Source organism: Zosterops lateralis (genome assembly GCF_965231275.1).
Source record: "Zosterops lateralis genome assembly, chromosome: 15".
In the NCBI taxonomy this organism is placed as follows: domain Eukaryota; kingdom Metazoa; phylum Chordata; class Aves; order Passeriformes; family Zosteropidae; genus Zosterops; species Zosterops lateralis.
This window is the reverse complement of record NC_139775.1, coordinates 1,445,273-1,458,498: the sequence shown is the minus strand read 5'-3', so window position 1 is coordinate 1,458,498 and position 13,226 is coordinate 1,445,273. Positions and strand designations below refer to the sequence as shown.

The 13,226-nt window shown below is 38.3% G+C and overlaps 1 protein-coding gene across 3 annotated transcripts in view; it reads left to right on the top strand.

The window, feature by feature from the left end:
• Nucleotides 1-13,226, top strand: part of USP22 (ubiquitin specific peptidase 22) — a 92,462-nt gene that overhangs the window by 43,153 nt on the left and 36,083 nt on the right. For all 3 annotated transcript variants that reach the window (XM_083872680.1, XM_083872678.1, XM_083872679.1), the window contains 2 exons: nt 537-581; nt 5,408-5,509. In XM_083872680.1, coding sequence (XP_083728806.1) covers nt 537-581; nt 5,408-5,509 — 147 coding nt within the window. The remainder of the gene's footprint in view (nt 1-536; nt 582-5,407; nt 5,510-13,226) is intronic.

The following is a 13,226-nucleotide window of genomic DNA, read 5'->3' as shown; positions in this document are numbered from 1 at the left end:
TTTCTGTTTTTAATCATACCTGTCCCTCCTATTTGTTCAGTGGCCCAAAAAAAAAAAAAAAAAAAAAAAAAAAAAAAAGCTAAGGAGAAGAAAAGAGCTGTTTGAAGAGAGTAGAGAGATGTTAGTTCTTGCTTTCCAGGAGTCAGACTGTGGGTTTAACACGTGCGCCACACCTAATTGTAGCAAAAATATTTTAGTTTTAATTATAGAAATTACAGAAATATCTGACATTAATCCTGCAAAACTTGCCTAATATGAAAAGTTTGAGCTGTATTAGGTAGAGAATGTAGCAGTCTGCTCCTTTAGGCTTATTTATGTGGTACAGGCAATAAATCTGTTCCCCTCACATGAAATGCCACCCTTTGTGTGTGATTTTTTTTTTTTAACTTTTTTTTTAAATAGATCATGCCAGCTTACTTACCACACCTGTTCTTTCATGGTACACGCACAGTATCTATGTAGAAGTATTTACACACAAATATATGTACACACATTTGTTTTATTCAGTTTGCTTTCCCTAATTTTTTCTTTTTTAGCCTTCACCCCAACAGTGGTTTCTCACTACCAGTGTACAATGACAGGTAAGAGGCGTGGGCTGGCGACGCACCTCACTAACAAGCGTCCCTTTGCTGATTATCCTGCCATTTTAGACATGAATCACAGTTAAGAATGCCAGTTTTATCGTGCAAATAGTTTTCCTCTTGTTTGGATATGTTCCACTGATTGAATAGTTGCAGCAAACTTGATTTCATATGCCCTTTCCTTGATAGAATTCCTCCAAAACAAACCTTTTATTTTTTTTATATTTTTTTGTTTTGTTTCTGGTGGGTTTTCATTTTGTTTTGGGGGTGTTTCTGTTGTGGTGTTTTTGTGGTGTTTTTGTTTGTTTGTTTGTTTTTGTTTTTGTTTTGGTTTGTGGGTTGTTTTTGTTGTTGTTGTTTTGTTTGGTTGGGGTTTTTTAATTTGAGTTTTTGGGTGGGTTTGTTTGGTTTGGTTTGGTTTCTTTTTCGGAAAGGAAATATCATTTATTCTAAACTGAGTAGTTTGTAAGCATCAGTTTTAAAAGCTTGTCATCTTCCATTTCCAGTGGCCTCTGGGGGATATATTTTCTTAAAGTGGGAAAGTCTGTATTTGAAGACAGATGACTTCTGCCCAGTAATGTCTCTTCCAGAATCCATGGCATCCTGTTTCAATGTGACAGCCTTAGTCAGGGCTGATATGACTTCAAACCATTCTTAACCTCATTTCCAATTTTAAAAATAGCAGCTAACATCGTATTAACGAGAGCTTTTCTGCTGGCTCAAAAGATAGCTGCCTTCACTTGGTTCCTACTACAGATCCCAGTCTGCTTCCTGCTTGTGCCCTCTTTGAGGGGAGGGAGTCAGAGGAAAGAGGGATAGTGGGTGCTAGAACAAGGAAATACTCCTTAAATGTTTTAGCACTGGTTTTCAAAGCAAGACAAAATGGGAATATGTTTAAAAGCCTTTCATTCAAGCTCTGTACCTACTCTGGAAACTCCTTCAGTCTGTGTTTGAGGCACCAAATTAATCAGCTGCAACCATGTAACAGATCTTCATTATGCTATAGAAGGGGAAACCTCCCCCGTCCCTTGCTTTTAAATATGCAGATTGAAAGAATAATTTCTTAGTTATGTTGTCCTTATCAATTGTTACATTTGTGCCTTGTGGACTGAGCTGCAGCCACTTTGTCCTGCCATGGACATCAGCCTGCTGTAGTTTATATTCCAGGGAATTACAGCTACAGGATTGTCTGGTCATCTTGGACCACAAGTTGTGCAGAGAAGGTCGAAGACTCACCCAGAGGAACTGCCAGGCAGGAAGCCTCTGTACTGATTAACTGACTAATGAATGGCACATTAAATATACATACACAAATGCATATTTGTGTGAATATGCTCACTGCATCTTCTGTCCCTGGAGAACTAATCTGTAGTGACCAGTGAAGACAGAAAATTCAAGGAATAGACAACAACACTTTAAGTGACTGGAGTCTGCAATGTAGCCTTTTTTTTTAAGTCAATGCATAGGTTCTTTTTATGTCTTTTTATTATTAAACCATGTGTTTCCTCAAAAAATTATCTAAGGAATGAGAAATGTACATGAGAGAAATAATGGAGAATTATGTCTAGTTTTTTCCTTCTCTCTTCGTTGTTCCAATCCATGTGCTCCCTCCCTCTTGTTATCTGAAAGATCCCTTTTTTCTCCAAACTGAATGTCAAGAGGAGCACTAACCCCAAACTCAGTGCCTTGGGTTTATATTACTACCACAGAGTTGGTTTACCTCAGATCTCGTTGCCAACTTAAAGAACTTCAGAAGTCTGCAGAAACTGATTGGCTTAAAAACTGAAGGGTAAATGCAGTATATTTTCAACTTTCTCTACACAGTGCTTGAAGGATGTTAGTTTATATTTTAATAGATGCTCACATAACAACATGATGCCTGGAGAAAAAAAAAAAGGTTTAAGAAAATTCCCAAATGTCATGAGATTCATTTCATACTCCTGTAATATTAACTCCCAGTGTGCTGAGTTCCCCAGTCCAGCTGTAGTTCAGGGTTATCTGTTTTAACTCTGAACAAGTTGCAACTTGACCAGTATTTTTTCCTTTGATATTGAATATTAATAACAGAGGAGGTGAGAATACACAGAGCCTTTGATTCTAATTAATGTCTGAATTTTTAGGAGGGGAATAAATTGGAATTTGCTGAAATTTAGCAAAGTAAACAATTATTGAAAAATCGTGACTTTTACAAACTAGAGCCTTCATTTTCTTTCACTCATCCCTATGCCCCTGATGAATTCTCTGAGAAATGCCAATTTCCATATTTCACCCAGTAAAATAGTTTATTAGATGTAGATTTCACATGCTGACTTGAATGTCTGGCTATTTTACAGCAGCATTTTAAAAATTACTAATTTTCACTTCTCTAACACTACTTTCCTTTAATTGTGAATGGTGACCTGTGCATGGTTTGCAAATCTTTAAGGTAGTTTATATTGGAGTTTTTGGCATGCTTGTGAGTGTTATTAAGCCTTTTTATTAAACCTCTATCCTTATTTGTGTTTTGGTTGGTTTTTTGTTGCTGTTTTTAATTTCTAAACATCAAACCGTTTCTAATAAATGGCTCTGCCTTTTCCAAATTTTCAAGAGTAATATAACCTCAGCATTACTGCTAAGTTATATAGCTGGAACAGAACATGTTTTAATTTCTGTGTCTGACTTCACTTGTGCTCCTTCTAATGAAAGGTTTCTGCAAGAACCTTTTCTGTCTGGTTTGCTCTGTTTGTGGCATTAATTGTGCGCTGTTTTTGGTTTCCTTTCATTTCTTTTTAGTTGAACAAATACTTGATTCACCCAGAATCCTTATAAGTAATCCAGACTGTCATGTTTAACCTTACTTAGGGTTGCTCTTGTGACATGCTTTGGTCCCTATCCTCTACAGCATCTAAATGATATTACTATATATAGATATATATAAATATATATGAATAGTGCTGCTGTTATACATGGAGCTATTGCATGCCTAAATTGCACATGTGTTTTCAGGTATGAATTTTGTTGTATTTGAATTAAACCAGGATTTAAACATATCCAAGGGAGTATATTTTAATTATGATCAGAGTTCATCACACTGACTGACTCTGTTTGGCCATGTTTTAACTGCAGTGAACCCAAACACAGAAATTTACAGCTGCACAGTGCATTTGCTGCTACTAACATGGTGTTACCAATGAATTTATATCAGTTCCTAAGGGAGCATTGCAAACATGACCAGGGTTGCTGGAGACATCCAATGCCAAACCTGTTGGAAGCCAATGTTCCATCCTCTGTGAAGTGTCCATCTGTGTGTCTCCAAAGGGTCTCTGCAGATGTGCACTGTGTCCAAAGCATTGCAGCTGTGCTATCTCATCAGTCTCAGTCATTCCCTGCCTTTTCTGTTTTCCTGAGTGTGTAGCTTGATGCTGAACCTTGGATAAAGGAAGGGGATTCTGGTATTGTTCCTTAAGCTCCTTGTATAATCTGTTGTTGAATCAAATAAAGTGAGAGATGGGTGTATTTGTGTAAATAAGAGTTCTCTAGTCCTTGAGAGTCCAAAAATGGGACCTTCTATTACTAGAACGTGGAGGGTCAATAGTAACTATGAATTGAACATTTTTGGGAGGGTAGCTTCTGACAAGCATAGCTATTTCTGAAAGTGAAGATCAAAGAGTGATTAAAATTTAATGTATATTATGCAGAATGTGTAAGCCTCCAGCTATATTTTTCTACTATCCTTTTCATATGTATGATTTATAATTTATTTTCTGTAGCAAAGCGCTGCTCCTACTCTATGCATTCTGTGGAAAATAACTCTTAATTGACTTTAATTCTCAGTTTTAGAAAAGACTGCTTGCCATCTTATAATTTTTTATTTTTAATAAAGATTAAAAGATGCCTTTGTGATTCACAGTAATTGACCTTGCACAGCAATTTCTGTGCTACATAGAAAGCTGCAGCAGTATTGAGCTGATCAGCACGTGAGTCTTCACTGTTGTGTTTTTCTTGTATCAGGTTTACACTGAACACAGCTCTGTGCTGATTTCAGATCTGGTTTCCATACTACTGACCTGACTCATTTCTACTGCACTTTTCTTTGAGCAAAAGAAATGTACTGGAAATGCAGTGTTGGTCTTGAAAGAGAATAATGACAGATTTTAGCTCATGAGAAAGGATAGTTTAATATTTGGAGAGTTTTGGCTGGTTGGTGGAGGGAGGGTGGTGTTTAAACCTACTACTAATTTAATTTTTAGATAACATTAGATATGTCAGCAAAGTGAATGTCAAAAATTAAAACTTGTCTAATCCTGCATTAATGGTATAAGGAGAGGTCATTCTGTGTAATGGCGTATCCTAAGACATGTAGTAACTGTTTAGTGTATTATTAAATTCTACTGTTCTCTAAAGATTGTATGTCCATTAAGTTAGGTCAGTTTAGATTTATTTAATAACTTGTCAAGTTCATCACTGCTGGTTCTGTCATTTAGCCTCCTCTAAGCACAAAGAAATTTATTTTTCAGTAGTAGCAAGTTTATTCTTGTGCTGGAATGTCTTTTTTGGAATTTCTGAAAGGAGGATTATAGTCCAATAATGGAAAGTTTATTGGCCTAGCTGTTCTTTATAAGTAAAGAAGTACCTTTCTTTTTTTACGTTAGTTCTTCTTTATTGGAAAATTCAGTGATACCTTTCTGAACCATATTTTTTGAGAAGGGGTTAAAAGAAACAGTGTCCTGAAGTTGTGCATAAATTGAATCTAACTTAATGGACAGCATGTTGAAAGTTTTGACTTGAGCAGAATTTTTAATCCTTTCACTAAAGAGCTTCCTGAAACTTTGTTTTCATCTGCTTAGGCATTGGAGAGAAGTATTCAACGTGGGAGCCGACCAAGAGAGAGTTAGAATTGCTACGACACAACCCCAAGCGAAGAAAAATAACCACAAACTGCACCATAGGTGAGTTCCAGAAATCCTTCCTGGAGCCAAATTGACACTGATTTGTATGTTCAAATTTCTGTGTTGTTTTTCCATTGATAATTGTAGTGGATTTATGTAAGTTTTAGAATTACAAAATCAGTTTATTTTACATTACCTTTTTCTTGCTGTGGAAGAAAATCTACTCTGTCATTTCAGGTACTGCTGGTGATTGAGCTGTGTAACAGCAACAAAACACAATCCTTTTTTTGACAATATGCTTGTAATGAGAAATCACTGATACTATCTCAACTCAGCCTTCATCAGAGATCCCGTGCAGGGATGTGAAGGGAAATCCTGTAGTTGGTGCATCCTTAACCAAAGCAGTCTATTGGTGAATCTGATTTAGCAGAAGCAGCACATTCCTGCTTCATGTTTTACACGCCGAATGGGATCTCTTCAATCTCCTATGAGCTCTGAAAAGTGATTTTATTTCTCCAGGAGTGCCAAATAGCAGGTTTGGAATGCATCTTGAAGGTTTAATGCTTAGGAGTTTAGTGGTCTAGAGCAAAGAATTCTCTGAAGTGTGTGCATCTGCTTCTGGCTGGACAGTTATTTGAGTAAAGGTGATAAAAATTAACAGTTCTTCCAATTTTTTCCCACTGTTTTTAGGTGGGATAACAGGGGGGTTAAAAATAGCTCCCTGACAAGCTCTAATTAAGATTATCAGGCATTTTCCTATGCTGTTAAATGCACAGTAACATTTTCATGGTGAAGATTAGAAATAATGGTTAAGGGTACAAGATTGTTAATTGTACAAGGTTGGAGGTGTAGCCATAGACATCGCAAGTAGGAAACTGTTTAAATTTTTTCCACAGTTTTAAAGCTCTGTACTGTTTCATGGAAGATGTCATGCTTTCAGCATGTTTGCATTTGTCAAAATACACTGAACATACTTTCTAAAGCTTTCTAGTGTCATGTTTCTAATACAGTAAGTAATTTAATCCGAAGTATGTATATATTTATTTGGAAAAAACGGACTGAGAAACTCTGAGTAAGTTGAAAACGTATATAAAATGGTAATTCTAAAGAAGACCTATATTTTTGCAGTTGCGGGACAGGGAAAACAGTTGGAAAAACATCTGGACTTTGGAAACTTCAAGCAGCCTAGGAAAAATTAACTAAGCAAAGATTGCTTGCATCATGTTCACACTGGGATTTGTGTTCTGAGAAACTCCAGTATATTTTGTAAAGAACGTTACAAATTACTAAAGATAATAGAGCTGGAGAGGGGGGAAGAAGTTTGATAGAATTTTGAAGGTTACTGTGACCTTTGTGAAGAATTGAAGCACATTTCAGTGTTTCTCTTTCCAATCAGAAGGAATGCTCTGCGTGCTCTTGGAGGATTTTAAATCTTTCAGGCTGTTTAAAAAGGCCATGTCTGGTTGCGTGAAATCTCATCTGCGTCTGCCTGGGCGGGGGAGCTCCAGGAACACGGGGACAAGGGAATGACTGATCTCTTCACTTCTACAGGCCTGCTTTTAAGAGTTCTCCTACTGAGCCCTGGAGCTGCCTGTGTGCTGAGATTTAGAAAGGAAAGAAAAAAAATCAAAGCACCTAGGAGCCATAATGCAGTTTTGGGCTGCAGTTAAAAGCAGAAGACTTTGCTTTCTTTCACAAAAATGCATTGGGGGTTTAGCTCAAGGAAGAAAAGACCTGCCATTGTCCTTGAGCCTTTTCTCTCCACCTAACCTGCTGCTAAATATAAATCTGCTTCAGAGTCTTTTTGCCTTCCCTCCCCTCACTTTGACTTGTCTGTTTGCAGTTTCAGATCAGTGAAGAGCCTATTTGCAGATTGAAATGCTGCAGTAGCTGGACATTCTTGTTTCTCTCTTTTTCTAATATTCAATTATTTTGACATCAGGTTTTATATCAATCCTGTAGCAGATATTAGTGAGTCCAGTTTATCTTCTGAGGTAGGTAAATGGCTCAGAGAATAGGCATGATATCCAGTTTTATTGGTTCTGGAAATGAAAATGATGCTGATAACCATCACTGATAGACGCTGCACATCTGTTGAGCACTTCTGTTTACACAAGAGTCTGTTAAAACATAGCCAGCTGCCTTTTATGCATAAAATGCTCTTTTCAAAGCTGTTTTAAGATCAAGGCCAGGATGAGGTTTGTGGCTTTCTATCCTACCCCCAGAGATCCACGGATATCACCTGGGAGTGGAACATTTCACTGCTCTGCCATGACCTGGAATGGTGGTTGTGCCAACATGTGTTCTAGCATTTGCATAAGAAAAATATATCAGTTTATAACTAAAATACGTGGGACAACAGACTGAAACCTGGGCAGGTGTGGCCTTGAAAGGCTGTACGTAACTCGTATGTGAAGGATTTACATATGATATTGAGCCCTGACAATAAAATACATTAGACTTGATGGTCTTCATATCTAAAACACTCTTAGGTGGTAGGATATGTTTGTTGCAGTTGCCTGACACATCTGTATTATGTGCATGACACTCATTTAGGTGGATGTTTACTCTATGGCTGAACGTTCTGGGTACATGAAGGGATATTTTTTATCTCAGATTTGTAGCAGTCTCATGGTGCTTCTCAAAACAGCTGGATGTGTCTGCTGCTTTTTGAACTGTTTGAACTTTTGTACAGCTGCAGGATCTTTTGTCTTTGATCAGTACCATGAATTAAAACTGAAGAATACTCAGACATGAGATGAATATCTTATAATGGAGACTTGAACTGGTAGTTCACTAGAGGAAATAATGTGCAAAACTCACAGCTTTTGATTTTTCTACTTGAGTGACAATTCGAATCCCATTGAAGAAGGAACTTCTTGTTCACATCCTCAGAAAAATGAAGGAAAAAAACTTAACAGAAATCCATAAATTTTCCTTGGTTCTCTTTAAAATGCTCTGTGTTTCCATCTCCTAGGTACTTTTCCAGATAGTGAAAAGATAGTGCAGGTAACTTGACTTGACTACCTATTTTGCCATTGAGCAAATTGCTCTTGAAATGAGACCTCACACTGGGCACTGCTGCAGGCTGTGGAAGCTGTGCTGATTCCTGTCTTTTGGGATGTACAGGGTTGTTCCCAATGTTGCACATAAGCACCTTCAAAGTAACTTGGGACACACTGTTAACCAAGTGGAAACGTTGAGTTGTCTTACAGGCAAAAAGCCATGATGAGAAATCCTTGCAGTGTGGATTTTATGTGGGACATTGCATGTTCTGATGTCCTGACTTGACATTTTGATGGAGCTTCTGTATTTCAGGAGATTCAGGAGGAATGTCACGTCCACTCAGACCATAAACGTGCTCTGTGGAAGCCGTGTCAGCTCAAGACTTTCTCAGACCTTCTTCTACCTCAGCCACTTGCATGCTGATTTTTTTCATTGTGTTGCCACAGCTTTTTCCATAGATGAGGCTGCAGGGATGACATATTGTGGAGAACATAGGAATTTCCCAAGTTATTTTACAATGCTCTCAGCAGCAGGACTGAGTAGTGTCCTGGACTGTTCAATATTCGTAGAAATGCTCGTCTTGATTTTGGGTTGAAACCGATGTTTCAGGCAAAAATTAGGTAAGACTTAACAGCTAATTAATTAGATTCCAACATTGTAAAAGAAAAAAGCTATTTTTTTCAGTCTCCTCTTGTCTGTAAAGTGGCCTCCCTCTGCAAGGGAGGGAAGGGACAAAGCTCCACATTGACAAGCAAATTATTTGTTAAGGGGTTGAACTAGAAGTGATACAATATCTTTTGGGAACGATTTTCCAAGCTCATCTTGCTCTGCTGTCATTAATACCCCCAGCAGATCTGTTCTCCTGAGTATATGAAATATTAGCTTGGGATCAGCTGCTCTCTGATTAGCATATGAAGTGAGTTAGTGGCTAAAGATGGGTGTATTAACAATAGGAAGAATTAGACTCCCAATGCACGTGGGTAATTAGCAGGAGCCACCCGGGAGTCCCATTAGCAGCGTTGCAAAAAGGCAGAGGGGAGACAAACCTTTCCAGGAGACTGAGCAAATCCTCTTCACCAGGAATGATGGGATGGAGAGGTGGCAAAACCAAAACTGCCTGGGAGTAGCAGTGTGGTTTTGCAGCTGCAGCACTGAGCAGCCTGATGAGCCAAAGAGCAGCATGAGTGGAATAAATATTGCAGCAGAACTCCTGTGTGAATGTGGCAAGGGAAGAGGAATGGTGACCTGGAAAATATTTCTGGTTCTCTAGACAAGCTACCAGAAGCATTTTTGCCTCTCTAACTTGGGAGTGTTGAAGGCTGCATTAGTACTGGGATGTTTCCTGTGAATGTGCCAGCACTCAGGTGCACTTTCTCTCATTGGATGGTACTTCAGGTATAGCTCAGGTGGAAAAGTGGAGTGAAAAATATGGTTTGGTACAGCACCACATTTTTCGCTATGACTTTAAATTTAAATTGCTGACTTGTAAGCAGTAGTACTTTGGTATTTGAAGTTATGACTGCACAAAGTGCATCCTGAATAGAAATCTCTGATTCTTAAATTCTTTTAGATTGCTGTGTGATAAAGGAAAGGAAAACCACCTTTAAGACTACTCAGGTGAATGTTTCTTCTTTGGCTTTATTTGTATTAACTTCATTATTAAAATAGTTTTCTTGATGAAAAATTGTTTCTTAAAAGGTTGGATTGGTAAAATCAAAAAATGATACTTTCATATCAATAAGGAGAGCCTTCTGTTCCTGTTTTACTTTGTCATGAGCTTAGTATGTCTAATCATTGGACCCATTTGTGTAATACATTTCTTAGGTCTAAAATTGATAAAGCTGATCCTAGAAATAATTTTAGAAAGGTCCTCTCCTCTCAAAGCTCCCAGGGAATTCTAAGAAAAATTAGAGGGACATGAATATTTTAAGAATTCTGAAACATGAGTAGCAATTTACTCTCTGAGGTTTGTAGAGCTGTACTTTCAGAAAGTCTTGTTAGATTTCTTAAACTTAGCTCTTTATCAATATAAAATAAAAGCTTTCCTCTGCAAAAGATTTTGTGAGGACAAATTCCAGACTGGATGCTTCAGCTGCTGTTCTGTATATTGACTGTCTGGGAACTTGTCACCTGGTTTTCCAAAGCTGGTGCCAAAAAGCAATTTGCATCACTACAGTAAATGCCACTGTGTGTGGTTTATCTACACAGTAGTTGGTTGTGATTTAATTGTTCCTGGGTAAGATTAGGAACATTTGAGTTATCAGTGAAGTCCCTGCAGCACGTTCCTTCTTGGAGTGAGCAAACTTTTGATAGACAAAAATCAGTCAGCATCTGAAGAGCTGACTGATGAACTTCTCAGAATGCCTTGTTGCCACCAGGCTAGCTCCAATGAAGGATGGAGGGGGGTTCTGATTTTGTTACCGCAATATTTGTTTGAATTTTAGACCCTCTTTCAGAAAGATCAGGAGTTCATTTCACTTAGTGTATGAGTTGTCCTGTTGATGTTTTCATTTCATGTCAGCTAAAACCCCTGCAGACTGTACAAAGTTAAAACTCCTTGTATGTGAAATCAGCAGATTGCAGTTGGGGTTGAATTTCTCTGTTATCCTGTCTTGGAAAATTGCCATTCCTATTACTTGCCTAGAAAATACTTGAATTTTGTAACTCTAGGTGGCTCTTGGGGATTGGAGGCAAAGGAAGATATTCTCTGTGTGTTTGCACAATGGGAAATTCCTTAGAAGACAAGGTTCTTGATCCAGGGCTTGGATCACGTTCCAAACTTCTAACTCAAACCTGATTTTCCTGTTCTGGACTTCTTAGAAGTAGATCCATGGTCGTTACTGATCCAGACATATTATTTTTAGTTTACAGACACTGTGTATGGTTTATCTGCACAGCAGTTGGTTGAGTTATCTGTGATTTAATTGGTTTAATTGATTTTCCTAAACTGTGCCCTGTACTTCTTCAGGTGAAACTTCATCACTTAAATCCAGCTGGATAAAAGCACCAAAAGTCCTGTATTTCCCCCCCTCATAGATGCTGATTTCAAGTGTAAAATGTTTACTGACTCAATTGTTTGTCTTACCACTTTCTGTAGTGGTAGTTAATTTTTTTCCTGTACTGTTTTCTTCACTAAGTCATTATATAACTTCAGTATGCAGTCAAAACAACAGCCTTTCAATGAAAAATGCAGTTGGTGTCAGTGACTTTGTCATCTGTTTGAATGGAGCTTTATGAGAATCTGAATTTTCTTACCAAGGAAAACCCAACAGCAATACTTAGCCAGAATTGGATTGTGGCCCTCTGAACAAGATACCTTATTTCAATGAGGTATTTGTTGTTACAGATAAGGAAGTTGAGAATTAGCCCATGGAGCTGCAGTGGTTATAGACAGGTGCCTGTTGTCTTGTCATGGGCAGAGATGTGTCCTTAGCCTGAGAAGGTTCATTTTCTTATGTTTCAAAACTCATAGAATCACAGGATGGGTTGGGTTGGAAGGGACCTTAAAGCTCATCCAGTTCCACCCCCTGCCATGGGCAGAGACATCTTCTACTAGACCAGGTTGTGCCAAGCCCTGTCCAACCTGGCCTTGGACACTTCCAGGGATGAGATGTCCATAGATATCTCTGGCCAACAATCTGAAATAAACCTTGATGTACCACTGTATTTTCACCTGATTAAGTTGGTGTCAGCAAAGCAAGCGTGGCATTTTCAACAAGGCCAATCGTCTCCATCTCAGTTTTGTTCTTTTGTGGATTGCTTTTGGATTATATTTACTCTGACCTTCCATTCTGCTCTTTACTATCTGCTTCCAGAGTTGGCTTTGTGTGGCCAGAAGGTAGATACAGTATATACTGAAAGCAGGAATATGCATAAACAGCATGTGGTGTGGCTTGTGTGTTGTGAATTGTTGGACGAGCTCTGTGCCAGTTCATCAACAATAATTTGTGCATATTAATATATTTGGATGCATTTAATTTCATTGGCGCTTAGCCTGCTCCTTAAGTTATTAATTTGTGAAATCTGTTTGGAGGAAGGGTAAAAACTTGTAGGCAGCATATGGTGTGATATTGGGGGGAAAGGACGGCTGCGGGTGTGAATTTTATTTTGTCAGTTTGGTGGGAGTACCTCTTGTTCTTTACGGGTGCCATCTGCCCAGGGCTCTCTCTGCAAGGCTTGTGCTCTGTGCAGAGCACGAAGAGCTTTCTGAGCTTTTAACTTGGGCTGATTTGGGGGAGGGCAAAGAGAATATTTTATTCTGTGCCATCTTTTGAAGTGTTTTGTTTTGTGTAAAGACTTCCTTTTGCCAGAGGAAAACACCTTGAGAGGTCTACAGCTTAACTGGCTGTTAAAGGCCAGTGTCATAAAGCTCTGGATCCATCATTCAGGCGTTTTCACAAACATAATTCCCGCTCTTTGCCTGCTACTGTTACTTTTTTGATGTCTTCTGTTCTTCCTAACCTTCCAGCAATTATGAGAATAACCATTATTTCCATGCTCTGGTTCTTAGGACTTAAATGTCTTGAACTTTATAAGGTCTGTAAGACAGGGCAGTAGCTGGTTGTTTTGAGGGCTTCTCCATAGCTTTCTTCAACTTCTTTGAATTTGTTCAGCTTTCTTTATCTAAGTATATAATGAGCACAACAGTTGGGAGGTCTCTGGCTTCTGCAGTAAACTAGGTTTTTTTATGCAGTGCATATACTTAAATGTGACATTTCATGTTGTTCTTTCTGCTTTTCAGGAATAGATGCCTTTTTTTTTTTTTTTTTTT